This window comes from Pongo abelii, chromosome 2 (genome assembly GCF_028885655.2).
Source record: "Pongo abelii isolate AG06213 chromosome 2, NHGRI_mPonAbe1-v2.0_pri, whole genome shotgun sequence".
In the NCBI taxonomy this organism is placed as follows: Eukaryota; Metazoa; Chordata; class Mammalia; order Primates; family Hominidae; genus Pongo; species Pongo abelii.
This window is the reverse complement of record NC_085928.1, coordinates 15,131,508-15,158,392: the sequence shown is the minus strand read 5'-3', so window position 1 is coordinate 15,158,392 and position 26,885 is coordinate 15,131,508. Positions and strand designations below refer to the sequence as shown.

Here is a 26,885-nt window from a genome sequence, read left to right as displayed (position 1 = left end):
GTATCCTACCAGCCCTGGAAACTGGGGTGTAAACCTAGGGAAACATCTCCCTTTTAGGGTGATTGGAGGATGATTGGTGGAAGGACCTTATGGGTAGGGATAAATTTTCCCACAAACTTCAGAGTTCACATTCCAGACTCTAAAGCCTGAGCCTCCTCCAGTCAGCACAGCTACAGAATTAGAGGCCCAGCCCCCAAGGACTAAGTGAGTGCCCTGTTGGCAGCTCAGGATGAGGAGTGAGGCTTTTCCAGAGTAGCGTGTTTGGGGCTGGCCTGCAGGGTTCTCAGTGAGTCGTCAGGGTGACCTAGCAGTGCAGCTGGGGGCCGTGGAGTGGTCTGAGTGGCAGGCCAGGCTGGCTTAGAACAGCTGGGCCCGGGGAGGAGCCTGGGGCCCCAGTGAGCACAGGCCTGGTGGACCTCCAGTTAAAAGACTCCTTCCTGTGGAGCTCCTGAAATGCTGGACCCAGGTGACTGACACATTGTTTGATAGAAATGGCGGGGTGTCTCTCCTCCTCTGGAAGATCCCCTTTTGGAATGCTGCAAGTCTCAGAGGCAAGGCTCGTCCAGTTGGCTCTCCAAGGAAGACATATTCCCAGGTTCCTGTGTGAGGATGATGGGTTCAGGGTGTCTGATTTCCCCAGATGGCCCAGCCTAAGGCACACAGCTACTTCTGTGGCCAAAATTCTCTTCAGGGGATTGGTATGTTACACTCCCGCCAGCATGTGTTCTCATTTCATGGTTACTAACCCTAAGGGCTAACACTGATGAGTACTTGCTACCTGCAAACCTTCACTTCTGGAAATTTATCCTAAGGACATAGGAATATGTATAATAGAAGGAGGTTCGTAATAGTATTTGTTGGTAAAAGAAATTTTGAAACAAATGAGAGTGGTTAAAATAAATTATGATACATTTGTGTAATAGAATGGTACATTTACATAATACAGAATAAAATGTATGTCATAGAATGGATAATTCTATGTAATAGAAATAGAACTTATATAACAGAAAGTTAGGATTTTTCAACCATTATGCAAACATTTTCCAAAGTAAATCTTAGTGGCATAAACAAATAAAATATATAAAAATTGAACTTTCTCTTATTGAAGCGGTGGGGTGGGGTACATTTTTACCTGTGGAGCCCTGCAAACAAAGCCCTCTCTCCCTCCCTGACCCCATCCTAGGGCAGCCACTGAAAGGGATCCTAAGGCTCTAGGGAGAATTTTTTTTTTTTTTTTTTGAGATGGAATCTCACTCTGTCACCCAGGCTGGAGTGCAGTGGCACCGTGTCAGCTCACTGCAACCTCCGCCTCCTGGGTTCAAGCAATTCTCCTGGCTTAGCCTCCCAAGTAGCTGGGATTACAGGCACCCACCATCACGCCCGGCTATGTTTTTTTTATACCTTTAGTAGAGGCGGGGTTTTACCATGTGGGCCAGGCTGGTCTTGAACTCCTGACCGCAGGTGATCCGCCTGCCTCAGCCTCCCAAGAGAATTTTTAACAATGTAGGAAAATAATGATATAATGTTTTGTCTTAAAATCAGAATAAAAACCATCCACATAGAATATCTTAATTTTATGAAACACTCTCAAATCTGCACAGAGCCATAGAAAAATGCCTGGAAAAAGAGCATATTGAAATGATGGTTGTCTCCTGGTTGGATTTTAGGGCATCTGTATTTTTCTTTTTAATAAGCTTTTCTTTTTATTTTCCAAAACTTCTTTAATGAACATGTACCATGGTTATAATCAGGGGAAAACAAGAAGTTATTTATTTCCCTTCCAATATTTACCCCAACATTCAGTTGGGACCAAAAAGCTCAAAGGCTTGTCCCTCTGGTGTTGCATCCTGCATGATTAAAAATTGTAATATATATTAAAAAGTTATGATTAAGTCCATATACAGTGTTTCAGTTACTGTGATAATTATCAATATGATCATGGTTGAACCAAATGGTAAACAAGGATTATATTTCCCTTCCTTGTGTTCTTTTTTTTTCCTTTCCTGGTGCTAATAATGATCTCGTTTTTGGAAGGAAGGGGATGTAACAGGGATGGGACAAAGAAAGGGATTCTGGGCTGGCTGTAAAAGCTCTATTTCTTGACCTGGATTGTTGTTACAAAGGTGTTTGCCCTACATTCACTAAGCTATACTTGCTTTTTTATGATTTTCTGTACCTGTGTTTTATTTGACAAAAAAGAAAAAAAGCTTAAATAAACTATGCAACAAGAACCAAAAAAGCCTCTCTATATTTGCTTAGTTTTCTTTGAATGCAAATTTAAGCCTTTCTACAACCCACCCCCAGTAGTTTTATAAAATAAATCTTCATACAACTTTCCATACAAACCTGCCACATAACCTATCAGTTCCATTTTCTCCTGGATCCTGCTGGGTGCCTACCATCCTCCAATACCAATCTGAATTGGTTGCCCACTAGGACTGCTTCCTGGCTTCGGCCCCTCTTCACCCTCTTCCTGTGTTAGGTCCCCTTTCTTCTGGATGCACATTTTCTTTGTTTACTTCCTTGTTTTAGTGAAACCAAGGCACATGTGAGATATATTCTTTGAGACTCTGCATGTCTAAATGTCTTTATTCTCATATGACTGACTCATAGTTTGGCTGGATATAAAATTCACAACTGAACATCATTTTTACTCAAAAAATTTTAAGTACAATTTTCATTGTATTCTAGCTTCAAATTTTGTTGGTAAGAGACTTTCATATTCCTTTTTTTCGGTCTGTTGTTGAAATGTTCTTTTCAAGCCTAGTGTTTTGAAGCCTAGTATTTTGAAAAGTCATATGACTCAGGGGAGATCTTTTTCATCTATGGTACTAGGTACTGAGTGCGGCCTTTTATCTGGAGACCTCCTTCTTTGGTCCTGGTAAATTTTCCTGTACTCTTTCTTTGATATTTCTCTTCTGAGTTTTCTCATGAGCTGTTAGACTTCCTGGACTGATCCTCTTGTTTTCTTATCTTTTCCCTCTTCTTTTCTTTTTTTCTTTTTTCTTTGTAAAAGGCAAAAGATTTATTCATTCTGAAGGGAAACCAGAGCATCCCTCTTATTTTCTATCTCTTTGTCTTTTGTTCAACTTTCTGGGAAATTTCTTGTCTCATTAAGCCCTTTAGCTAATTTTTTTTGCTGTCATATTTTTTAATTTCTATGAACTTAAATATGTCCTTTAAAAATCACATCCTGTGTTTATTTCATATAGCATCTTCACTCATTTCTGAAGAATATGGTGTCTTTGAAGTGGTCTCTCTGTATTATCTCTGTTTTCACTGAGTTCCACTTTATCTGTTTCTTTGTTTTGGTGTCTCTTTCATGTTGGACCTTTTCCTCTGATGTCTGTGATCCTTATGTGCCCATTCATACCACCCTCCTTGTGAGGGAGCACATTCTGAGATTCCTCACCTCTGGGCCAGGGCTGGTTACCAAACAGCTTTTGCTTACTATGCCACCTCATCTACAAGCAGTGTGGATGCATTAAAAACTAACTGCAAGCTCTGTGTACAGGGTACTGTTTGCAAACGAGTGTACTTTGCTCTAGGACTATATAGCATGATGACCAGCTGGCTTATTTCAGAATTTGTAGGGTTAGTTCATTTCTTCAAAGGATCATCTTCTAGTCTTCTGCCTGGGGAGGAGGAGGAAGAAAAAGGGGAGGAGGAAGAAGAGGAGGGGGAGGAAAAGCCTGGCTGTCAGAGTCTTGGAGTTAGCTTAGGAAAGGCAATGGCTGAATCCCACTGACAACCAGAGTCTGTCCAGACAACCCCTTACCACACACCCACCTCTGGGCCTGGTGTCCCCAAGTCCAAGGTTTCTCTGGTTCAGTGTCTTAAGGGAACATACTTACTGCCCCCTGTGGAGACAGAGGAGTGGTGACAGGCTGTAAGGGTGGAGAGTGAAGACAATTTGAAAGTCTAGCTGAAGCTTACATACAGATGTGCAACCAATCTCTCTCTTTTCAGTCCCCACCTTAACCCCACCTTTCTCATTCCTGGTTTCTCCAGTATCCGGTTCTTTCTGAAATCACTTGGATGCTTAAGTTTGGCCCACATCCATTCTACTGGATGCCTGGTTTCTCCATCTGCTTTCTGTCTTCATGGACCATGACTTGGGGTTATACATACAACCTAGATTTACTGAAAATAGTGACAGAACGTTTGTTTTTTATTCTGTTTTGGGGATGATTCTGAGAGAAAGGGGGATAAATGTCTTTATACCACCATTTAAAATCCCTAAGTCTCTGCCTTGGTTTTTAGTATAACTGTGATTATCTTTTTGGTTTTCTGTATCCTCTAAATTTTCTGCAATGAACACATATGACTTTAATAAGAAAATGCACACAAACTCAATAAGTCATTTATACACAAAAGGGTGCAAAAAAGCCTGGAGCACCCACTCCTGCATCTTCCTTACTTCTGCTGAGCCAGCTGGGACAAGGAAGAATCCCTTGCCGTTCACGCCTCAGCTCCCTGACATCTGTCAGAGATCCCCACACCCTCCTTGTCAGGGAGCACATCCTGGGGTTCCTCACCTCTGGGCCAGGGTTGTTTACTTAATAGCCCTTACCAACTTTGCCGGCTCATCTGCGAGCAGTGTGGATCCTTCATGCATTCTGAATGGTCATGCCTCCAAAGCCACGTTTTTGTAAAGAGAATTCAGAGTGTGTGTGTGTGTGTGTTGACCTGGCACTCAAGGATTGGCATTCTGCTGATGCCACTGCAGTCAACGCAGGTGGGCATTGCCTGGGAAGTCTCCATGGCCACTTCCTACAGACCTACCTAGTCCCTCCACTTGAACACACCATGAGGGGCCCTTCTGAAGCAGGCACCCTGGGCCCTGGAACACTCTTAAACGTCAATGACCCTCCGGTTCAAGGGCCTCTGAGACCCCAGGATCTAAAATACCCTGCTGGCTGGGTGCGGTGGCTCACGCCTATAATCCCAACACTTTGGGAGGCCGAGGGGGACAGATTGCTTGAGTCCAGGAGTTCGAGACCAGCCTGGGCAACATGGTGAAACCTCACCTCTCAAAAAAAAAACAAGCATGGTGGCACATGCCTGTAGTCCCAGCTACTCAAAAGGCTGAGGTAGGAGGATCGCTTCAGCCTGGGAGGCAGAGGTTACAGTAAGCTGAGTTCGCACCACTGTGCTCCAATCGGGGGGACAGAGCAAGATTTTGTCTCAAAAATAAATATATAAAAATAAATAAATAAATAAAATGCCCTGCAGGCCCCCATGAGCTCAAGACACATGGGGCTAAGAGGAACCAGTCAGGAATCCCAAGTACTCACGTTTTTCCTGAGCTCTCGGATGGGGCTCCACTGTGCTGATGACACAGCCATTCCAGTTGTCCCAGGTAAGCAGGAAAGATCTCAGGCATGTGCTTTCCTCCTCCTTGCTTCCAGGAAACTTTAAGCTTCAAGTACTCCTCCCTCCACTCCCCAAGAGCCTCCGCCTCCTCTACCACTAGGATGGCAGGTTTTACAGCCTGACCTACAATTAGATTCTGCTGGGAATCCTAGGAGAATTGATCCAGCCAATTAAGTCAGGAAATTGCTCTCTAAATTTAACATGTCCGTCAATCTCATCCAAAATGGCAGCATTGATTTGGTGGGCTGAGGCTTTGAGGTTATCTTTATTTAATCCAGCAAAAACTATATTAGTCTTCTCCCACCTCACAGATTTGCCTGTTTCTCAATTTTGATTTTATTAAACTCAGCAGTATAAATATCTCATAAAATAATTCTCATCAACACTCTCCCACTGGACTCACACCCTGGAGCTGTTGCCTGGAAGAGATGCTAAAGGAGCAGGCAGAACTCTCTCCTGTTTTGTTGCCTTTGGTGTACCTTATGTCCCCACTTGTAAATTTGCTTATCCCCAACATCTTTTCCAAAAAGGGTATAGGGCAATGTATGTGTACACTGTATGTGTATTTCCATTCCACAAATGGAAAGATATCATTTATTAAAGATAAGGCTACTTGGGGCATTTCCTCCACCTTGAGAGACCATCTGCCACCCTGGTGCATTGCTCAGATTGCCTAGACTATGCAAGAGGAGCCCACGCACAGATGCACAGAGACATTTGGAGACTGGATATCATCTTTAATTAATAATGCCACAGCCCAATGTCTTTTTTGTTGCTGCAGCAAATTGTGATTGTGTGTGTGTGTGTGTGTGTGTGTGTGTGTGTGTGTGTGTGTGTGTGTTCCTGAACAGATGAAGGGCCAGCAGAGACTCCCAAGCAGGTCTCAGCCAGCAACTCTGTTGAGCAGCAACTGGAAGATAGTCTCCATAGAGGCACAGAGGCCAGACTTCTGCCTCCTATGGCATTGATCCTCTCTCCTGGGCCACCTTTCGTGCATTGAGGGCAAGGCTGAGGCCTGTACCTGCCCAGAGTAAAGGACTTCTAAGCACAGGTCAGCCTCCAGTTTCCAGTACTCACTGCCTCTGACCAGAGGGATGCCCTGGGTAGAGTATAGACTTCCAGGCAGAGGTGGATAACCTGCGCTGGCCTTGGTCCCATGTCACACTGGGGCAGCACCACAATGGCCCAGCCCTGGCAGAAAATCCAGAGCTACTGGAGCCACTTGATTGATTACTTTCAGAGATAATCAGGATATAGCACAGGCCTTTTTTGGAGCCAGCTGGAGAAGGCCAGACTCAGCTTGTGGGGGCCACAGGAAGTTGTCTCCAACCCAAACTTAAAAGCCTGCCCTCTTGCCATCTCCATTCTCCAATTCCTCAAATACCCAGTAGGTCCACAGCCCAGGCATGGCAGCATAGTGTCAGCGTGACAGTGGGTTGCAAGGTAACCATGAGAGACCTGGGCTGAACTGGACCTGCGGCCATATGCCAGCCTGAAGCAAGCCCTTTCCCCCATGGTCAACGCCAGCCAGAGCTCTCTGAAGCCGGATGGGACCCCCACAGGCAAGGCAGCAAGTTCTTGGCCTAGTGCAGAGGGAGAAAACCGAACTGGCTCCACTGTCCCATCTCCACCTGCTCTGTGCCTTACGAAGGCAAGAAGCCCAAGTCCCCAGGACGGCGGTATCAGCTGTTGGGGAAGCACCGTTGTCCAGGTGAGGCCTCGGGCCGGAAGCTGTGTTTGTTCAGGGGGCTTGGGTAGTAGGTAGTCGTGTACACATTGGTCTGCTGCAATGGGTAGAAGTTGGCTCTGTCATCAGGGATCAAGTTATTCTTGTTCAGGGTCTGTGGGCGGAAGAAGGAACCAGAGACAGGGGTGAGGGAACACACAGGGGAAGGGAACAGGCCAGGGCAAGGAGTCCAGAAGCCAGCCGTGAAAGAACACTCAGACTGTGGAGCCAGTGCTCTGCTCACACCACCACTGCCCAGTTCCGCCCAGCTGAGGGCCAGAACCCCTGCGCTCTTCACCCTGCCCTCTGCTTCTACAAGAAGGCTCCCACCTTGAACTCCATGGGTGTGTACTTTTCATTCTTCGGGGTGCCTCCGCCCTTGTAGTGCAAGTGGTTGGGGGTGGCAGGATGGACCAGTGTGGACTCCTGGGACTGACGCTGGCAGTGCTGGCAAGACAGGTACACTGCCAGGGTCAGGAGCCCAGAGCCCAAGAAGCAGGAGACGCCCGTGGCCACCAGGTGGATGAGATTGAACCCTGGGGGAAGAGAGGCAGGTAGTAAGATAAAGGTCACTGTGAAGAGGACAGACTCCTGCCTTCCTCCCTGGGAGCAGAAATAGCAACAGGAGGCTCTGAGGCATCCTGGAAAGGGCTCTGAGGCCACAGCCAAAGGAAACAGGGAGGCTGGGGAGGCTGTCACTGGGGACCTCTTTCACAAGGTACCCTGTGGCTCAAGTCAGAGGTGGCAACCAGAGGGTCTAGAGTCAGATGACTCTTCCTTGGGTACAGACTGATGATGGCCTCCTAGCTGGGGGGCATGGAGGGAACTGCCCAGACCACCCTACACACCATCTCAAAGCAGTGGGGACCCCAACAAAGCTTGGCTGTCTGGAGCAGGATGTGGAAAGAGTCCAGACTTTGGAGTGGGGTGCCGGAGGGCTGGGAGGACCGCAGCATAAGTTAGGGCCGGTTTCTTTTACCTGCACAGCTGATGGCCTCCTCCATGCTGGAGGCTGGCAGGATGACTGCAGGAAGACCAGTGGACAGGGTGTCAGGGGCAGAGACGAGAGGAGGGGGGCCCTGCAGGGTAGGTGTAAGCCTGGGAGGACCTCTAGGTCAACGCTCAGCCGTAGGACTGGGCGTGGGGGCCTTCATTCCCCTCCCTCTCTCCTCAGACCCCACCTCTGAGAAGGGCTAGCCCATCCACCGGATGAGGAGGGCCCAAACGCCAAACGTGTGCATGGAGGCAAATATGGGAGTTTTCTTTCGGCATCTCCTTCCCCCTCCATGCTTCATCCTGTGCCCCCTGCTGCCCACCAGGACACAAGCTTCAGAAGGAGAAGGACGTCGGGAGTGCAGGCTGGGAAGGGTTGCTGTGCAGGTGCTGGCAGGGGGACCTACCAGGAATCTCGCTGTAGGGGCAGGGGCGGCTCTGGCTGCTGTTTCCAGCACAGGCGCTGGGCCCTGGGAGGAGCTCCTCACAGTGCCGGCTTCTGCTCTGGGCTCCGTCCTCAGTGCACGTACTCCACTCAGACCAGGGTGACCAGCCTTCTGGGGATTGTGGGTAGGATGAGGTTAACTGCCCAGGGACGCCCTGGTGGGGATCAGAGGGCTCCATGGCGCTTCCCAGCCCTGGCGGGATATGCCTCGTACCTGGGCAGGCCTGTGTGGCACATAGTGCCTCCTCTGTGTGCAGCCCGAGACAGATGTCCTCACCTGGGGAGGGTGCGGGGCTGGTGCAGGAACGTGTGCGTTGATAGTGACCCCCACCACAGGAAGCTGAGCATGGAGACCATGAGGTCCAGCAGGACCAAGCACCCCGAACTGCAAGGGGACGGGGTGTATGAGGTGCTGTAGGGACAGGCAAGGCCCAAGACGGTCTTCCATCCCATACCAGCCCAGACCACTCTGCCCTGAGCCACAGTGACCTCAACATCCACCCGATCCACCCGCCACCCAACAGTCCACTGTTAGGGAGTGCCCCCACCCCATGCGGCAGGTGAGGGAAACGCCGGAAGCAGCAGAGACACCCGGAGGGAGAGAGACCGACTCGACCTCCAATCAAGCTTCTTACCTGTCTAACTCACTAAGAAAGGTGAAAACAAAAGGGACAGGGAGGATAAGTTGAGGCCCTACTCCACCGAAGTAGCCATTGCATCTATGGCCGGGGCAGAAATTTGCTCTGGGGGTCCCTAGCACAGAGTTGGCAGGGAGAAGGGGTCACCTGGGCATTGGGGTTCCTGGGTAGGCCTGGGGCGGGGGACGGGGGCCTCCAGGATGACAGGGTTTCCCTAGGCCAAGGATTCCTTCCGTGCAGGGTTACCTGGGCAAGCCTGGGGGTTGCAGTCCTGGTACTCGGCAGCATCGCCCACGCAGGGCAGGCCCCCGTTGCGGGGCTCCGGGTTAGTGCACGTTCTCTTGCGGACTCGGAAGCCCAGCTCGCAGTCCCGGGAGCAGGACGACCACGGGCCCCAGGCGGCCCATCCCCCGCTCACCGTGTGCGGGGAGGTGCTCCCGCTGCGCAGGAGGTCCTCCACCAGGGCTGCGGAGGGGCTAGGCCTCAGCGACTGGGCGCCCGGCCACCCCGACCCCGGCCTGGGCCTCCCCGGGGCTCCCGCCCCCGCCCTCACCGCTCCGGGGCTGGGAGAGAGGAAGGAGGGGGGCGCCGGGCGCGGGGCGGTACCGTCGGTGTCGCAGGCGCCGGAGCCGTCCGCGGGGCAGGTCCTCGTCTCGGTCCTTCTCCTGCCAAATTGCAGGCCGTGCGGGTCTGCAAGGGGCGCGCGGCAGGTGAAGCGGAACCGCTGCTCCTGCCGCGCCCCGCCCTGCGTCACGTTCACCGGCAGCCACGGCGTCCAGGGGGTGTTGCGCCGCACTTCGGGGCAGCCCTCGGGGTTGCACGTCTTGAACTCCTGCGGGAGGCGGCGGAGGCAGCTTTAGAGCCCCGCAGCCTCCAGGCCCGCCCTCCTCTCGGCTCCAGTCCCCCACACCGCGCCTCTGGCCCACGGCCCCAACCCTCACCACGCCGCAGCCCAGGCAGGAGTTGCCGTTCTCGCAGGCCCGACGCCGCGACTGCACGCCGCCTCCACAGTTGCTGCTGCACTTGCTCCAGGAGCCCCAGGAAGCCCAGAAGATGGGCACCGGGCAAGGCGTGTTCTCGTTACAGAACCTGGGGTCGGGGGAGAGGCGTCAATCCAGGGAAGGGTACCCCCTTCCCTGACGAGAGGTCCCTGGGAGTGCAAGACCGGAAAGGACGAGAGTCCCCGGGATCACGAGGAGAATCCAGGCCACTTTCTGGGGGGCCGGGAAAGTCTGGGACTTCAGAGCAAGCCTGTTCTCCCTCACCGCTCTTCCCGGCTCTTGCCCACGCAGATGCGGCCCCCGTGGCGGGGAGCAGGGTTGCTGCAACTTCGCTGGCGGACCTGGAAGCCGATGCCACAGGACGTGCTGCACAGCGCCCACGATGACCACGGGGTCCACGCCCCATTCCTGGCGGGGTGGGAGGGGACAGAGACAGATGCCCCTCTGAGCCCTAGCTTCTTAGATCTAGACTGTCTCTGGGCCGATGTATTTTCTATTGCTGTCAGAAAGGGCTGGACAGTGACATAGAAATATCTTCTCCTAAACAGGTCATCTCAGGCAGACTCGCTCATCCATCCGTTCAGTTATTCCTCCTTCAGACATGTATTGAGAGCCTTCTTCTATATATCAGGCTGTGCTCAGGACTAAGGACGTAGAGATAGGACATGGCCCCATCTCACAAGGGACAAAAGGGCAGACTCTTTAGAGAAGAAGGCCCTAGTCCCCTTTCCAATCTGCAGCCTCCCTTTCAGCCTTCCTGGCTGGTCCCAATCTTTGCACTGAAACCAACACTCTGGCCTCAGACACTGCTCACTCATGCCTACTCTGACTCCAATTTTCAAATCTCGGCTCTACCATTTGCTGGCTTTGAAACCCTGAGCAAGTTACCAGAACCTTCTGTGCCTCATAGTACTCTTAACTTTAAAGTAATCATAGTGATTGTATTCCTACCCCCATGAGGTTGCTGTGAGGGCTACATTAATAAATGTGTATGAAATAGTTTTTTTTAAGAGTGTCCAAGGCTTGGTGTGGTGGCTTATGCCTGTAATCCCAGAGCTTTGGGAGGCTGAGGTGGGAGGAACACTTGAAGCCAGGAGTTTGAGACCAACCTAGGCAATATAGTGAGACTCCTGTTTCTACAAAAAAATTTTAAAAATTAGCTGGGTATGGTGTGGGCGCCTGTAGTCTCAGCTAATCAGGAGGTTGAGGCAGGAGATTACAGTGAGCCATGATCACACCACTTCACTCCAGCCTGGGCAACAGAGTGAGACGCTGTCTCAAAAAAAAAAAAAAGTGTCTAAAATTATGGCTTAGTTATTTTGTGGAGTCCCCAGGTACCAGGCACTGTGCAAGCTCTGTATATACCTTATCTCATTTAACCCTCCCAACAAATCTTGGGTGGGTACTATAATCCTCACTAAGAGAAGCTCAGGGTGGTTAGGTGGCTAGGCCACGGACACACCTCGAGACAGTGGCAATCCGGGATTGGCACTAGATTTGCTTGCCTTGCCACCATCCCATGCTGTTCCTCATGTTTGGGATGAGACTTACTGAGGCTCGCTTTTGTCTAGGAGTGACCTCCATGCCTGCTCAGCATTCCTCTTTGCATCAAGAGTCACCAAGAGATAGAAACTTCTCTCTCACTAGCGTGGAAACTCCCTCAGGGCTCAGGTTTCCTGCCTCAGATATTAGACACCTATCTAGTCCCCAGCACAGTCCTGAAGTGGTTTCTGTCCCTTAGTGCAAACACCCGAGTGAGGGGGCCCCATTTCCCTAGTTCTCCCCACCCTGGTCCAAGGCAGACACCATGCGAGCCCTGTCCTCACATACCTGGAGCAGTTGGCGATGTGGATGGCTGGCCCCAGGCAGTCAAGGCCCCCACAGCGGGGTCGAGGGGAGTCGCAGGATCGGGCTCGACACAGGCAAGAGCCTGAGTTGTCCCCATCCAAGTGCTCACATGGTTGCCATGGTGACCATGGGCCGAAGCCCCCATCCCGTGTCACATTCCGCACCTGCAGACACGCATGGGGGACAGTACCCCTATTACCCAAGGCAAGGGCAGGGAAATCACAAGATCTCAGGGGGTTGGGGGAATATTGGTGGGGAGTCATAGCCTGAATTGAAGGAGGGGTCAGAGATGGGAGGACACAAAGGGATTCTCACAGGACAGGCGGTGATGTTCTGGGTCCAGAGGCTCATGTTGGAGCTGTCCTCGAGCGTGCTGCAACGTTGCTGCTTCCCGTCCCAGCCACAGTACGGGTCCCGGGCCCCCAGGCATGCCCTGCCAGACAGACATCCTGGGACTCAAGCCCCCTGGCTTCCCAGCCTCACCTGCATCTCAGGAACACACCTGAACACTCCCCTTTGAGCACCACTTTCCATCCATTTGCCCTCCATGATAATAATGAAGTTCATTGAGCCTTTACTGTGTGTAAGACATCATTTTAAGCACTTTATAAGCATGAATTAATTTAAATCCAGCACCCCGATGAAGTGGGTACTGTTACTATCCCCATGTTATCTGGGGGAAACCCAGTGACCTGACCCAGGACTCAAACCCTCATCCTCCAGAGACTGCACGTTTAAAAGAGACGGCACTGCTTTCCCCAAATATGGGTGCCCCATACTCCTCACTCACAGCCACAGGTGCAGATGTGGTTAACAGGAACCCAAAGAGGAAATGCCTCCCTGGCACATGCTATGATCATAGAGTCATAAAACATTAGAGAGATGGAAAAAGCCTTACAGATGGTTTAATCCCGCCATTCTCAACCCTGGCTGTACATTAGAATCACCTGAGGAGCTTTCAAAATATACCAATACCCAAGCCCACCCCACTCAACACTCTCTGGGGGTGAAGCAGTGTTTAAAAGCTCCCTGGGTGATTCTAATGGGAGCCAGGCTGAGAACCTCTGGGATCCACTATACAACCTTTTCATTGTACCAAGGCAAGGAGATAAGTATTTTCCCTGAGATCACACAGATCATAGGTGGTGGAGCTGGGCCCAGACCTAAGCTTTCTGACCACGCTTTTCCCCTCACACTTCTGCTTCCCACGGGAGGTTGTGTCTGATTTCACACACTGAATATGAGCCCATCCCTCAAAACACAGCACAGTATCAGCAGACACCTGGGTACTGTCCATGGTCACCTGGAGCACCCACATGCTTGTGCTGCTTAGTGGCAGGAATCAGAGTCTAGTGCTTTAGCGTCGTGAGAATGAGCTCAAGCTGTAGAAGGTCACATCCCAGTTCTCGGTTCCTCAACCCTGAGGGCTGGTCTCTCTACAGTGGCCTCAATATGATAACTGGTTCACACTCTGATGCATGCCCCAACTGCCTCCACTTCTCACAGTCCAGAGCTCCTTTCTTCTTTTTCTCCTTTTGATGTCTTCATGTAATTTTTTGACAGAAAAATCTAATCTCCACTAGTAGGACTTCAAAGGGGAGAAAAAGTCTATGGGGATTATGGAATCGGGCTTTGCTATCCATTGCTAAGTACAGAGAGTATCCAATCCTGGTGCCAGAAGGAGGGTCCCTCCAACACTCAGCCCACTGCCAATCCTGGGGGATACCTCAATCCCTTTGGCTCCTGTCCCCAGCTTCCACCCCATTCTGAGCCAGTCTGCTGAAGAGGATCTGGAGAGAGCACTAAGCAGGGGCTCAGAAAGTGGAGGTTGGAAAACAGAAGAGGCTTTCGAGAAGGAGGTACTGGACTGCAAAGAAGATGGAGCCTGGTGGGGAGTTCACACCATTCTGTGAGTTTGCAGAGGGATCTTCCCATTGGACAAAGGGGCCAAAGATGCCTAGGGCTAAAGAGATACACCAAAAAACAAACAAACAGATGAAGAGCTAAGAGCTGCAGCTTTTGGCATCCCTGGGGAAGAATTTTTCTTCTCTCTCAAAGCTTCAGGGAGAGTTACCTGTCAGGTGAATTCTTAACTTGCAGTGAGTTCAATAGATCATGTCAGGCCCCAGAGAAAAATGAGGTTAATTATACAAAGAAGAGGGTGGGGCTTCTCCTTGTCACCAAAGGAGGGCAAAAAAGACAGTTCTATCTGCTGCTCAGGGCCAACCTGCAGCCTCATATAAGCGAGGCAATCATGGGAGCCCGGTGAGCACACTGTGGCCCACCCAGGAATCCAGAATACTTAACTGTTGCTCGGGAATCTGTTTCCAGTTTATTCACTCAAGGACAATTTGGGTAAATTGTACAAGATAAATGTGGTCATAGTTTCCTCTGGGATCAATGGTTTGAATTGAGGGTGTTTTATCAGCAGAGTCCATCAAACTGGACATTGTGGGACTACATGCAACACATGTACACAAGTAGTCCCAGCAACCTGTGGTTTTGAGACTCTGCTTACTGGCTGACATTGGGATCAAGAGGACTGCTAGTAAATTCAACCAATGAGAACTCAGCAAAGCCCACTCCTGAATTTATTTCCTTCAGCACTCAAAAAGGGGTATCAACCTCTAGAGGCAGTTGATGTGGCATTTATAAGTGACACAAATTAACTGGAAAAAAGAATTAGCCATAGCTAGTGACTAATAATAATAATAAACAATATTCTATTCATCAAAAACAAATATCTGCCAGCAGAGAAAACGGGTAAGAGCAGAAAACCTGAATCAGCTTATGTAAGACAAATGCAGACGATTCTGGAGAAATGCAATTGGCCTCTTGCTCCTACTTCCATCTAGAGCCTAACCAGTTTTACAGCAGGAGTTCCCAGTCTTCACTGCAAATTAGGATCTCCTGGGCATCCTTTAAAAAGTGTAAGCAAACAAAACAAAAAGCCCACCAAACTATACTTTGGCTTTTTGGACCGGAATAGGCCCAGGCACTGAAATCTTCTAAATACCCCCCAGGTAACCCTGCTGTGTACCCATGGTTGAGAACTGCTGTGCCAGGGGCCACTTTTGTCAAGATTCCCAAGCCAAGGGATGAAGTGTCTTGTCTTTCCAAACCATGGCAGAATAGGAAAGAAGAAAAACATGGAGTAGATGCTGGCTCCAGCCTCCTTTCTTCAAGCCCTCTCACCCCTTCAGCTTCCCCTGCCCTCAATTAAGTCCCAGAGAAGAAAGAGGATACCAGATTCTCCATGGACACACCTACCCTGCCCCTTCCCTTGCAGCCTGAGGGGACCCTTGAGGCTTCTTGGGGCCAGTGCCCGAGCTCTCTTCTCGTGATTAAAAGGGATAACTGCCTCCTTGGCTCAAGTGGAACCACATTTGCTGCTTTTGGCCAAAGGCCACTTCAAAGCTTACAGAGCATGGAACGCTCTTAAGAAAAATGAAAGCCCCAAGGATAAGAGACTTAAAGTGTGTCTCTGACTGTAGAAATGGGTGGCAGTTTACAGTTCTTTTCATAAAGGAGCCATCAGACCAATAATATATCACCATGTTTTTTTTTTTTTTTTTTTTTTTTTTTTACTGCAGTGTCTCAAGCAGCCATTACAAAAAGGAACAGGTTCATTCCATGGGCTCGGAGGTGTGACAGAGATGGATGATGGAAGTTGCAGGCAGGCCGATTCCAGCACTGTGGTGTAGTAGTCTCACAGTGGGAGCTGTCCAGGGTGGAAAAGGTATCTCTGGAGCTTGTGAGCAAAAAATGACTGAGAGTGGGCCTTCCCTGCACTCATGGGGCAGCCAGGGGAGATCTGTGAGTGAGTTGGGGGTAGAGGACCCCTCTCAAAGGCAGGGTGAAAGGCATGCTGGAAGGAGGAAAGGGGTGGTTCATGCATAAAACACCCACTTTGCAGAGCCAGTCAGCAGTTTATTCCCCAGCTCCTCCTTGCAGGAGCACGGATCTCTCTCTGGCCAGGCCAGGTCTTGGAGGTGCCCCATGGGGCTGAGATTCTCCTGAGTGAAAAGAGGCAGTTGGAGATAAGCCCCTGGATCCTGGGCAGAGGAGGGAGCCTGAAGAGGCCTCTGCTTACCCACCCTCATCTTCCTGCCAGTTTTGGAAGGCATGAGGGAAAAAGCATGAAATGTCTATCCTAGGACAAAGTAAAACCTTGTGACAACACACCCCACAACAGTGCAAATTCTAATATATTGTGGCAGTTGGCTCCCAGACTCCTGGAGTGCACAGCTTGGTGACTGTGTGTACTTGCTCTAGCCATTTTTCTAATCTGCCGATAATGTGACCTTGCATTTCCTACTTTTTGGATTCACCTACAGTTTTTTAGCAGGGTTTTCACTGTACACATCAAGGGCTCCTATCCCAAAGTCAGGAAACCAAATAGGATGAAAGCACCAAACTCCAAACTGACCTCTTTCTGCCTTGCTCCAGGGCAAGAGTGCAATGGGCACACTACACAAGCTCCCCAGGCCCCTGGACCATCCACCTGCTACATGACAGTGCTGTTCACCACTGTCTGATTGATCTTTTCACACAGCCCATGACTGCACTCCACTGCTCTAGGACCACTCCAGTGCCCACAGCCACAGGATTCAAGTCAAAATCCTCCCTTGGCCTTCTCAGTTGGCGTCAATCCAGTTTCCAGTCCCATTCCCCATGTTTCTCCTGCACCAAACTCCTCTCAAGCCAAACAATCAGTCAACTGAAGGATCAGTCACGTGTGGAAGGCCACTTGGTGCCTTGGGCTGGGTGGGGCTCCCTGGTGGAGTATAAAAAATACTGGGACACTGGGTTTGCCTTTAAGGATTTACAACCTCTTGGAGAACAAGCCATATGTGAAAGCCTGTGATTCATTGCCAAGCTGTACTGACTATATTCAATGAGACTCCAGAGGTCCTAGAAGGCTGGAGGGCTCCTAAATGCATTTGAGGAGATAAAAAGTAATAAAGATACCATCTACCACCTGTGATTTGCTGGACTGGGCACTTTGAATACTAGTCCCAATCCTTACAACTCTGCCTGTTAAACATCATTTGCTCCATCAAATGTCTCCCCATTTTCCAGATGAGAGAGCCGAAGCTCAAAAAGATTCAGTTGTTCAAGATCATATGGTTAGTAGATGATGGAGTTGAGATGGAGCCCCAGGTGTGTCTGGTTCCACCATGTGAGTCTTCCCCCAACACCCGACCATCTCTCCCCACATGTCTGATACAGGCCGAGGTTCTCTTCCCACCCAGATATCTGGAGATCTGAGGGAAGTCAGTGTTTGGGGCCTATTTCTCTTGCCTTCTGTCACACCAACAGTCTTACAAAGTGCCCTGAACATGGTAGGTCTTAGTAAGTGTGTGGTGTCTCGCTGATGGAGACTTGTGTTGGGGCTGAAGGGAGCTGGAGTGTCTGTTCTGAGACTCCCCCTCCTTGGTTGCCTCAACAAGACCATCCAGCTCCTCTTGGCCCCACAGGCCTCTGCCCAGCTCCTAGCACACCCCACTGGAGCTGAAGAACAGCCCTGTATCATGGATACCATTTGTCTTCCGAATCTTAAGGACAGATGGCACAGCCAGGACTCTTGGTTGCAAAGGCCACAGAAGCTTGTGTGGCTGTGGCAGTGCCAGCTTCTGAGTATCATGAAAATGAGGCAATGCAGCCTGGGAGAGCCTCGTGTGGTAGGAGTCTAGGCTACATTTCCATTTGGCTTTGGAATAGGCTTTGGTTTCCCCCTTAAACACTGATGCCACAGTTGTCAAATCTGTGAGTCCACTTGAAGCTATGGCATGAAGAACCAAGTTCAGAAGCAGTGGGAAGCCAGGGCAACTCCTCCACGTGGCGCCTCACCTCTGCCCTACCTGCAGCAGCCCTCTCTACCTCTTCTAAGGAAGGAAGCAAGAGGAGCAAAAACGTGGGGCTGACTCAAAACATCATATCCATCTGCCCCCATATCTGGGCAATAAGTGCGGTGGCTTCAAAGATAAAGACCTCTCTGTACTGAAGGGACTGAGAATAAATCAAGTGGGCTAGAGATGGTTGACTGGCCCTAGCTATGTGACAACAGGGGTAACAACAGCCACCCACCAAAATTTGCTAAGCACACACTTCCACCAGGTACTGATGAGTGGTTTATGGAGATTATCTCAATTAACCCTCACAAAAACCCTGCAAGATGTTTTACGAGGACAGAACCAAGGTTCAGAGAGGTGGAGTGACTTGTCCTAAGGCACAATAGTGGAGACTGCAGGGACCGACCCCAGGTCTCCCGGGTCCAAAGCCCCGCCTCTTAAGCGCCGCCTCCGCAGTGGGGGCCTCAGGAGCCGCCCCCGTCCCGGCTTACCCCTGGCTGCGGTAGGCGGCGCACCTCTCCAGTGGGACCCGCAGGACGCCGTCGCTCAGCCCCACGAAGAGCGCGCGGGCGCTGTGCAGGATGCGCAGGCTGCGCAGGGGCTCGCGGCGCCCGGGGGGCAGCACGTGCAGCTCCTCCAGGTAGCAGCCGTGGAGGCTGCGGCTCGCTGTGGACAGCGCCTTCAGGATGGTGCCCGACTCTGGAGGAGAGGGGGAGCCAGACCAAGGTGGCCTTGAAGGCCCCGGAAGCTTGCAGCCCCGCCCCGTCCCTCAACCCACCCCCGACCTGCAGTCCAGGTTGGGCCGGGCCGGCTCACCGGTGCCAATGTAGAGTACATGGTAGAGTGTGTCTTTAGCCTGCACCAGGTCCACCACGAGGTGTGAGAAGCGCACGCTGTCCTGGGTGACACAGGGCTCGGGTGTTACCGGCTGCACGGCCTCGCTCATCAGGAAGAGGCGCTGCGCGTCCTGCAGGCTGCGCTCCGTCAGGTTCTCATTGGGACCGGTCTCAGGTAGGGTGCCACACTGCCGAGGGGAGCCAGGTCACACGCGCCCGGCCACCAGGGCTGCCGCCATCCCCCGCCGGCTCCCTCCTCCTGGCAACCCAGGTGGCCACAGCAGCGGACGCTGATTCTCCAGCACCCCTCACCCCCAGCATCCCTGCTGGGCGTCCTGCACCCTTTCCAGGGTGGGATGCCTATTCTTTGGGAACTAAGAACAGGAGACTGGGGAGATGGGGAAGGAGGATCCTGCCAGGGTTGGGGAAGAGGAGGGAGGAGAGCAAAGGGGACTGGACTATCTAAAAACGGATACTTTGAGTGTGGACGAGTGTCTGGTGATTTTTATGCTGTTGCTGCAGGTGCCCCTCTCCTACCTTGGGCCAAGCCTGCTGTCCCTCTCCTGTGTCCTTACCAGCTCAAAGTTCTTATGAGTTCTAACCAAAGCTGGAAGCCAACCACCTTTTACTGAGCATCTCCTACATTCCAGGCATATGAACCTTCTCATCTATCTGTGAGGTATTATCTCTTACAGTATTATCCCTAGTTCCAGATAAGGACAAGGAGACTGAAGGAGGTTGGATGACTTTTTTGTCCAAGGTCACAAAGAGATAGGCTAGATGGTAGGACTGCAAAGCTTGAGGTCTTTCCCAGCTCCATCCCACCCCCTGGGTGGGAAGCTGGGCGAACACGAAAGTTAACCATCAGCAGCCTCCTCTGCCCCCTGGTTCTTTCCCCTTTTCCATTACAGGATGGGGGATGCTCACACTACCCACAGCTGGGCCCTGACCACACCCTGACCACTCCTAGCACTGACCACTTCCAGGAATTAGTACCCATGTTGAACACACTGCGAGAAAGCTCTGGCTAACATTCCCAAATTCCAGCCAGACAGCTTGTGTAGTGCTTTCCTGGTCCCTCTACACTGTGGAGAGCTGAGGTCCCACTTCCCTGCCTCCCTGGAGGTGTGGGCTCACATTTAGAGATGGCTCCGAGCATGCTTCCTCACACTGCCCCTCACCCACTCTCCCTCACAGTCGTAGAGGCTAATACCCTCAGGGAACCATTGTGGACCCCAGAGATGGGCATGGACTGGCAGGGACAGGTCTGGTGTCTGTCTGTGCTAAGCAGTTGGGAATCAGCTTGTGGCTGGTAATCTGGGGGTAAGGCAGTGTGTGAAGACAGGGAAAGAGGAGGAGATTCTGTACCTGGAAATTGGGGATGGGGTTGGCTATGGGGAGCCACGCAGCCCTGGGGTTCTCCTGGTAGCGAAATGGGCCATTGAAAGCCTGGGAGATAGCACTGAGGTTGAAGGCGCAGACAGCAGAAGCCGCGATGCTGTTTCTGAAAGGCAAGAAGTGGTGGGACAAGGCCCTCCCTGTAAGACCGGGCACCCTCCTCATAAACCCCACAGCCAGCTGTCGTGTCCAATTCCCAAGGCTCTGTAAGCATCTGTGATGAGTCTGGCACACCACGGCGGGATCTCAAAGGGAGGAGATGTGGTCCTCACACTCTGTAAACCCCCTGGGAACGACCCACTGAAAAGAAGCACTGGTGAATCCTTCTGTGCTACTGCCTCCCTCCCTCCCTCCCTCCCTTATCCAGCGGGAGGCTGAAATACAGTGGCTTTCAAACATTGTAGTCCATGGCCCATGGTAAGAGACATATTTTACCCTACAACTCAGTATAATATGCACACATCCGTAAAGAAGTTTTATGAACTTACCCTTACTAAATATGTTAAGACTCTGATATTTTATTCCATTCTATTCTGATTTATTTATTTATAAAAGCTGGTTCCAAACCACTGATTTATGCCGTAGCCTGCCACACCCTGAGTTCAGATGACCCAGGAGACCCTTTCAGTCACAGAAGCATGTTTCCATGAATCTTACATGAACAGCTCGCAGAGAGGAAACCACCATACCAAATGCCCCCGGTTATATTCTTCGCATTTAGTTCTTCTCCCAAATGTGTCCATTTCTCTCCACCTCTGCCTGGTTTCAGCCCCCCTCTAGTCCCCTGAATGCTGCATTGTCCTCCTGGTGGTCTGCCTGCAGCCTGTCTAGTCTCCTAATCCATTCTCCACATGGCAGTCAGAGTGGTGAGCGTTTCAAAATGCACCTCCGAGCTGGTCGCTGGCCTGCTTCAAACCTGTCAATAATTTCTCCTTGCTCTTAGAATAAAGATTAAAGCAGTCTGCAATGTCCTTTGGGACATACCCTCCCTGCCCTACCCCTTCACCCTCCTCTCCTGTCTTTCTTCTCCTCACCCTTAAATGTCTTGCCACACCGATCTCTGCTCAGCTCCTGAAACATTTCTTCCCACCTCAAACCTCTGCACATGTTCCCTCAGGCTGGAATGCTCCTCTCCCTTAGTTTATTCCTATTCATCTTATAGATGTCACTTCCTACAGGAAGCTTTCCCTGATCACCACTCCTCTATACTGTTAGAGGCTTTTCTGCACACTGCCCTTTCCCTTTGTAGCATTTATCATGATTAAAATTTGTTGTTTAATATTCATCACCCTGTTTAAGCTTTTAAAGGCAGAACCATGTCTGCTTTTGCTCCCTGACGCTCCACCCTTACCAGGACAAGCACCTGCATGGAGAAGGCATGCAATAAATACACTATTTAGAATCTGCACTGATGGCGTCAGTTTCGATGCCTCTCCTCCTACTCCTGACTCTCATCTCGGTCCACCCCCTCACACTGTCTTTCCTATAGCTAGCCTGGCCCTCATCCAGTGCCTGCTATCTGGGGCCCAAAGTGAGCAAACACCACTCCATGGCTTATAGGCTTCTGGTGTTCCTACAAAGCACACTGTACAGCCAGTGCCTTCCTTGGTCTTGGTGCCTATCCATCATTGTCTATATCAGGGTGTCTAATCTTTTGGCTTCCCTGGACCACATTGGAAGAAGAATAGTCTTGGGCCACACATAAAATACACTAAACACTAACGATAGCTGATGAGAAAAAAAATATATTGCTGGCTGGGCGTGGTGGCTCACGCCTGTAATCCCAGCACTTTGGGAGGCCAAGGCAGGCAGATCACGAGGTCAGGAGATTGAGACCATCCTGGCTAACACAGTGAAACCCCATCTCTACTAAAAATACAAAAAATTAGCCAGGCGTGGTGCCACGTGCCTGTAGTCCCAGCTACTCTGGAGGCTGAGAGTCAGGAGAATCGCTTGAACCCGGGAGGCAGAGGTTGCAGTGAGCCGAGATTGCACCACTGCACTCCAGCCTGGGCGACAGAGCGAGACTCCATCTCAAAAAAAAAAAAAAAAAAAAAAAAAAAAGAAAGAAAAAGAAAAAAAAGTATCATAATGTTTTCAGAAAGTTTACACATTTGTGTTGGGCCTCATTCAAAGCTGTCCAGGGCCACATGCGGCCCAAAGGCTGTGGGCTGGACAAGCTTGGTTTATAGGAAAGTCACCTGTTTGGGTTAGCCTCTTACACAGAGGGAGGTGGTGGGAGGAGGGTTCCATGATCTGTGAGGGTTACTCGTCCTCACACCTAGGAAACAAAAGGGGCTGTCATTCCCAGCCTGGTTTTCCAGCACAGTCTAGATGGGAGGTGATGGCAGGGTCACAAGAAGACTGCTGGTTTGATTGAGCAGAATCACATAGTCCTGAGGTTGGAAAGGACCTTAGTGAATTCTTGTTGAGCCTCCCTGTGGCTATTGCTGCCTGCTCCCCTCCCCACCATGGCTACATCCCCTCATCCAAGACAGGCTTTTCCACCTTCATCACCAGCATGTTCCTCCTTCATGCAGCCTAGGCAGATCCATTTGCTTTATTCATCTCTGGCCTAGGCTTGCCCTTCCCAGCAACCCAGAACACGGGCTTACCGCTCCAGAAGCAGTAAGTCACAAAATCCTCAGATGACCCCCAACAGGAGGCACGGCAGTCCCCATTTTATAGATGAAGCCCACCAGGCTGTAAGGCCAGGCCAGCTCCTGACATCACAGGCAAGGGGCTGGCAGAGGGCAGGACTCACACATTGGTTGTGAAAACTCCATAGATGAGGTCCTGCTCCGGCAAGTGGAAGGCACTCTGCAGCTCATTATAGTAGAAGGGGACCTCGCCCGGGCGGGAGCAGTTGAGCCGGGCCTTCATGAATGTGGTCCATGTGTCCTCCAGCAGGAATCGGCCCCCCACATCATTCTTGCACACACGGGCCACGCGAGAGTACACGGTGCGTCCACAGTCATGCTCCACTGCGTTCTCCCGCAGGAAGAAGTATGCAAACAGCCCAATATCATAGGCTGCCACGAAGTTTGGCTCTGGGTGGGCAGAAGAGGAACAAGGGGCAGGGCAGGCCAGCGGGGAAGAAGATGGCAGAGTCGGGAGGACTCAACTACTTCAGTTTTCCCAGATGGGCATCCTCACATCCCTCTCTCTGCAAGCTTGGTGACCTGGGGGCCCTAACTAACTCTCTTCCCACTTCCAATACCAAGTGCAGCTATAATATTCAACATGTGTTACCGCCCACCTCTCACTGGTTGCCAGACAACATCCTAAATACTTTATGTGGATTAATCCAGTCCATCGACATATGAGGTAAATCCTATGATTATCCCCATATTACAGATACGACATTGTGGCACAGAGAGGTTAAGTGCTTGCTCAAGAACACACAGCTATTTAGGTTGGTTCAAAAGTAATCGCAATTTTCACCATTACTTTTAATGGCGAAAACCGTGATTACTTTTGCGCCAACCTAATAGTTAGTGAGGAAGCAGGGGTTCAACCCCAAGGGTTAGGAAATTCATATGGCCCTTTCCATAACCTCCCTCTCTTTCTTTTTTAAGAGGCTGGCTCTTGCTCTTTCACCCAGGCTGGAGTTCAGGGATGTGATCATAGCTCACTGCAGTCTCAAACTCCTAGGCTCAGGGCATCCTATCACCTCAATCTCCTGAGTAGGTAGGAATACAGGCATGCATCACCACGCCTGGCTGATTTATTTTTTATTTTTGTTTTTAGAGACAGGGTCTTGCTATGTTGCCCAGGCTGGTCTCTAACTCCTGGCCTCAAGAGATGTTCCTGCCTCAGCCTCCCAAAGTGTTGGGATTACAGGCATGAGCCACTATACCTGGCCCCATAATTTCTTCTTATCCATAACTTGTTTTCCTAAACAATTCCTAATTATCTCCCTCTCTCCTAATAGCCCAGCCTCCATCCGTTCTGTGGCCTCGGGACATCATCTGTGATTTCATCTGGGGCCCATCTCTAGCATGCTCTGGTCTACTCTGCCCTACTCTGGACCTCTTCCTTGATGAGGCAAGTGGGAGTGCTTGCAGAGGTTGGCAGGAAGGAGGATGAATGGGGGGCTCAGGGTGGGCTGATGGGATCAGAACCAGGGGAGTCCCCAACCCCTGGCACTGGGGCCTCCTTACCATTGAGCCACTTGGAGTTATACTGGGCAGTGCGAAGCGGTGGCCCACTGCCCAGGCTGCGGTAGATGGCAGGGTCCCGACCTGAGAAGTCGATGACCGTGGCCGCATAGAGCTCCCCCTGGGAGGAGATGACAGCTGTGGAGTTGTGGCGTGGGTCGTAGGGGCAGCGGGCCACACCATTGATCTTCTCGATAGTCCGGCTGAGGTTCCCCACCTGGGGACAATGGGGAGAAGGGGACACTTTTCCCTAAGGCCCTGGGGCTGCCTGTTCTTTCCATCTGAGTTTTGTTTCCTCCTGGTCCCCAGTCTCTCTGGGCCTCTCCCCTCCTCCAGCGTCATCTCACTGCCCAGCTCATGGTCCCTCTGAGGGAGCAGCCCTCAGGGAGGGAGAGGTCCTCCCAGTAGCTCCATCTGCCTCCAGCCCCAGTCAGGACCCTCCAAGGTAAGGCTGACCAACAAAATACAGAAGGCCCAGTTCAATTTGAATTTCAGACGAACAGGGAGTAAATTTTTAGTATAAATTTGTCCCAAATACTTCATGTGACACATTTATGCTAAAATATCATTTAATTGTTTATCTGAACTCCAAATCTCCAAGTCCTTTTGTTTCTGTTTTGGGTGTCTGTTTGCAAAATTTGGCAACCCCCCTTCAAGGCTGTGTGCCTAGGCAGGAGAACCCCTGGCATGGTTCCCCCTTCAGCCTCCTCCACGCTGAGCTGCCCACCTGTCTGCTGGTGCACACAGGGGAAAAGGCATTGGTCCCACACATGAACACCTTCCGGCCAGCGACGATCAGGACTCGCACGTAGTTCTGACACTCCTCCTGAGGCAGGAAGGAAAGGAGCAGAGAGCACAGTTCTCCAGGTGCGATGCTGGATATCTCACCCTCACACCACTGTGTCATGGATGCCAACAAGTATTCTAAACACTCCCCTTGACCCCAGATCCACCTGTCCCAATGTCCTGGTCACATATGTGGACGTCCCCTCCCGCCAAGGTCATCTCTCCGCATCACTGCTCACTCAGATGCTCGGGATCAGCTCGCCACAGGGCTGTATCCCCACCTGCCCAAGGACCCCCAGCTCATCCCGGCCAGGCCTTTCCAGCAGGGTACCTCAGTCCACACAGTGCCGCTCCATCCCCACAACCACAGGCCTCCTTCCAGCTCCAGGTGGGGCCCCTGGACCGCCAAGACCACGTACCTCAGTCTTCCCTTTGCTTTGGCAGGAGCGGCGCGTGTCCTCACTGGAGGCCCACTCTGTGGCCTGGGGGAGGAACACGGGAGCACACAGACATCACATGGCTGTGTCATTCACTGCCACTCGCCGCCAGAGCAGGCAGCAGCCAGTGTCGGGAGTGGACAGGAAGCTGTGAAGGAGGGCTGGTCTGCAGGGTGAGGGCTCCTCTCACTACATCCACATGGACCTGGGAGGGCTCCCAATCTCCTTACCCAGAGGCCTTTCACAGGTGGGCACCCTCAGCCCAACAACCCACTGCCTGCTTGGGTCAAAGGAGGCCTGGAGGAACAGCTTCTGAATCTTTCATCATCCCTACGCAGCTCTGCCCAGGAGTCAGCCAGGGAGCTGGAAGTGGCCGAAGGACCTTCAATCCCACCCCAGGCCCTGAGTGGGGAATGCGCCTATTCTGTGCCAGATGGCCCTCAACTGAGTGGCAGGCAGGAAGCGAGAAAAGATTTGGCAAGCCCTGAATGTAGGAGATTTAATTTTCTAGTGATAACTCTGGGCTTTTTCCTTAACAGACGGGGAAAACCAAGGTTCTGTGTGACCTAAGCAAGTCACACAGAACCTCGTGTAGAGCAGAGACTGGAACCCACATTTCTGATTCCAAAGGCTATGTGTTCCCACAGTCTTAAGGGCTAGGACTTCCCCTTTCCTAATTGCTCCCCTCCCTCCCATCCCCACTGTCTGCACTTTCCTTCCGGCTTCCCTGGTAGCATCACTCATGCTCTGCCGTGGGTTAATGTGTCTGGGGACACAGCTTTCATGCAGGGACCTGCAGGACAGTGCCATGTTCTCACATGCCCATGGCATTAGGAGAGGGCTGTCCCCAACCCAGGATCCCTTCTTCCCCTTCATCTATTCTGCCTCTACTCTCTCTGAACAGCAGCTGAAGGGAGGCGTGATGCCCTCCACATCCAGGCAATGTCAACAGCCCTGATGTGGCTCATTATATATTTCTGGGTCACATGTATAAACATGAACTGCCTACCTGTCCTGGGAGAGGCAGCCCTGAGCAAGCAGCTCTGTCTTCCAAATGGGGAGGGAAAAAAAAGAGCCCACCTGCTTTTAATTTCTAACAAGGCTGTTTCTAGCCATGAAGTCACTGCCTGCAGAGCCCCAGAGGCCGCAGTGTGGGAGGGGAGGCAGGGGGCCGGGAGAGTGAGCAGCAGGTCTCTCTCTGCTTTCCAGCCCACAGCCAACCTGCCCCAGTGATGGCTGCTTTGTGAGGCAGAGGGAGGCTGACTGCTGCACACCCTGGATTCAGGAGCTGAGTGATGAGTTTGGAGCCCAGGCTTCTGTGTCTCCCAGACCTTGGAGAAGAGCAAAGGACCCTGAGTCTGGCTACAGAGCCACAGTATTCATCTG

At 51.3% G+C, this 26,885-nt stretch overlaps 1 protein-coding gene across 6 annotated transcripts in view; it reads right to left on the bottom strand.

The window, feature by feature from the left end:
• Nucleotides 1–6,156: 6,156 nt before the first annotated feature.
• Nucleotides 6,157–26,885, bottom strand: part of SEMA5B (semaphorin 5B) — a 119,739-nt gene continuing 99,010 nt past the window's right edge. For 3 of the 6 annotated variants that reach the window (XM_003776152.5, XM_054551392.2, XM_054551396.2), the window contains exons 6-23: nt 25,482–25,544; nt 25,004–25,102; nt 24,280–24,493; nt 22,881–23,166; nt 20,087–20,222; nt 18,699–18,906; nt 18,374–18,581; nt 12,343–12,460; nt 12,010–12,191; nt 10,444–10,587; nt 10,120–10,267; nt 9,785–10,010; nt 9,425–9,643; nt 8,755–8,925; nt 8,503–8,652; nt 8,082–8,126; nt 7,433–7,638; nt 6,157–7,217 (exon numbers count right to left, since the gene is read on the bottom strand). In XM_003776152.5, the coding sequence (XP_003776200.4) occupies nt 7,059–7,217; nt 7,433–7,638; nt 8,082–8,126; nt 8,503–8,652; nt 8,755–8,925; nt 9,425–9,643; nt 9,785–10,010; nt 10,120–10,267; nt 10,444–10,587; nt 12,010–12,191; nt 12,343–12,460; nt 18,374–18,581; nt 18,699–18,906; nt 20,087–20,222; nt 22,881–23,166; nt 24,280–24,493; nt 25,004–25,102; nt 25,482–25,544 (2,982 nt within the window). In that variant the 3' untranslated portion in view covers nt 6,157–7,058. Of the gene's footprint in view, nt 7,218–7,432; nt 7,639–8,081; nt 8,182–8,502; nt 8,653–8,754; nt 8,926–9,424; nt 9,644–9,784; nt 10,011–10,119; nt 10,268–10,443; nt 10,588–12,009; nt 12,192–12,342; nt 12,461–18,373; nt 18,582–18,698; nt 18,907–20,086; nt 20,223–22,880; nt 23,167–24,279; nt 24,494–25,003; nt 25,103–25,481; nt 25,545–26,885 lie in introns of those variants that run through there. The other 3 variants (XM_054551393.2, XM_054551394.2, XM_054551395.2) reach the window with 3 other exon arrangements.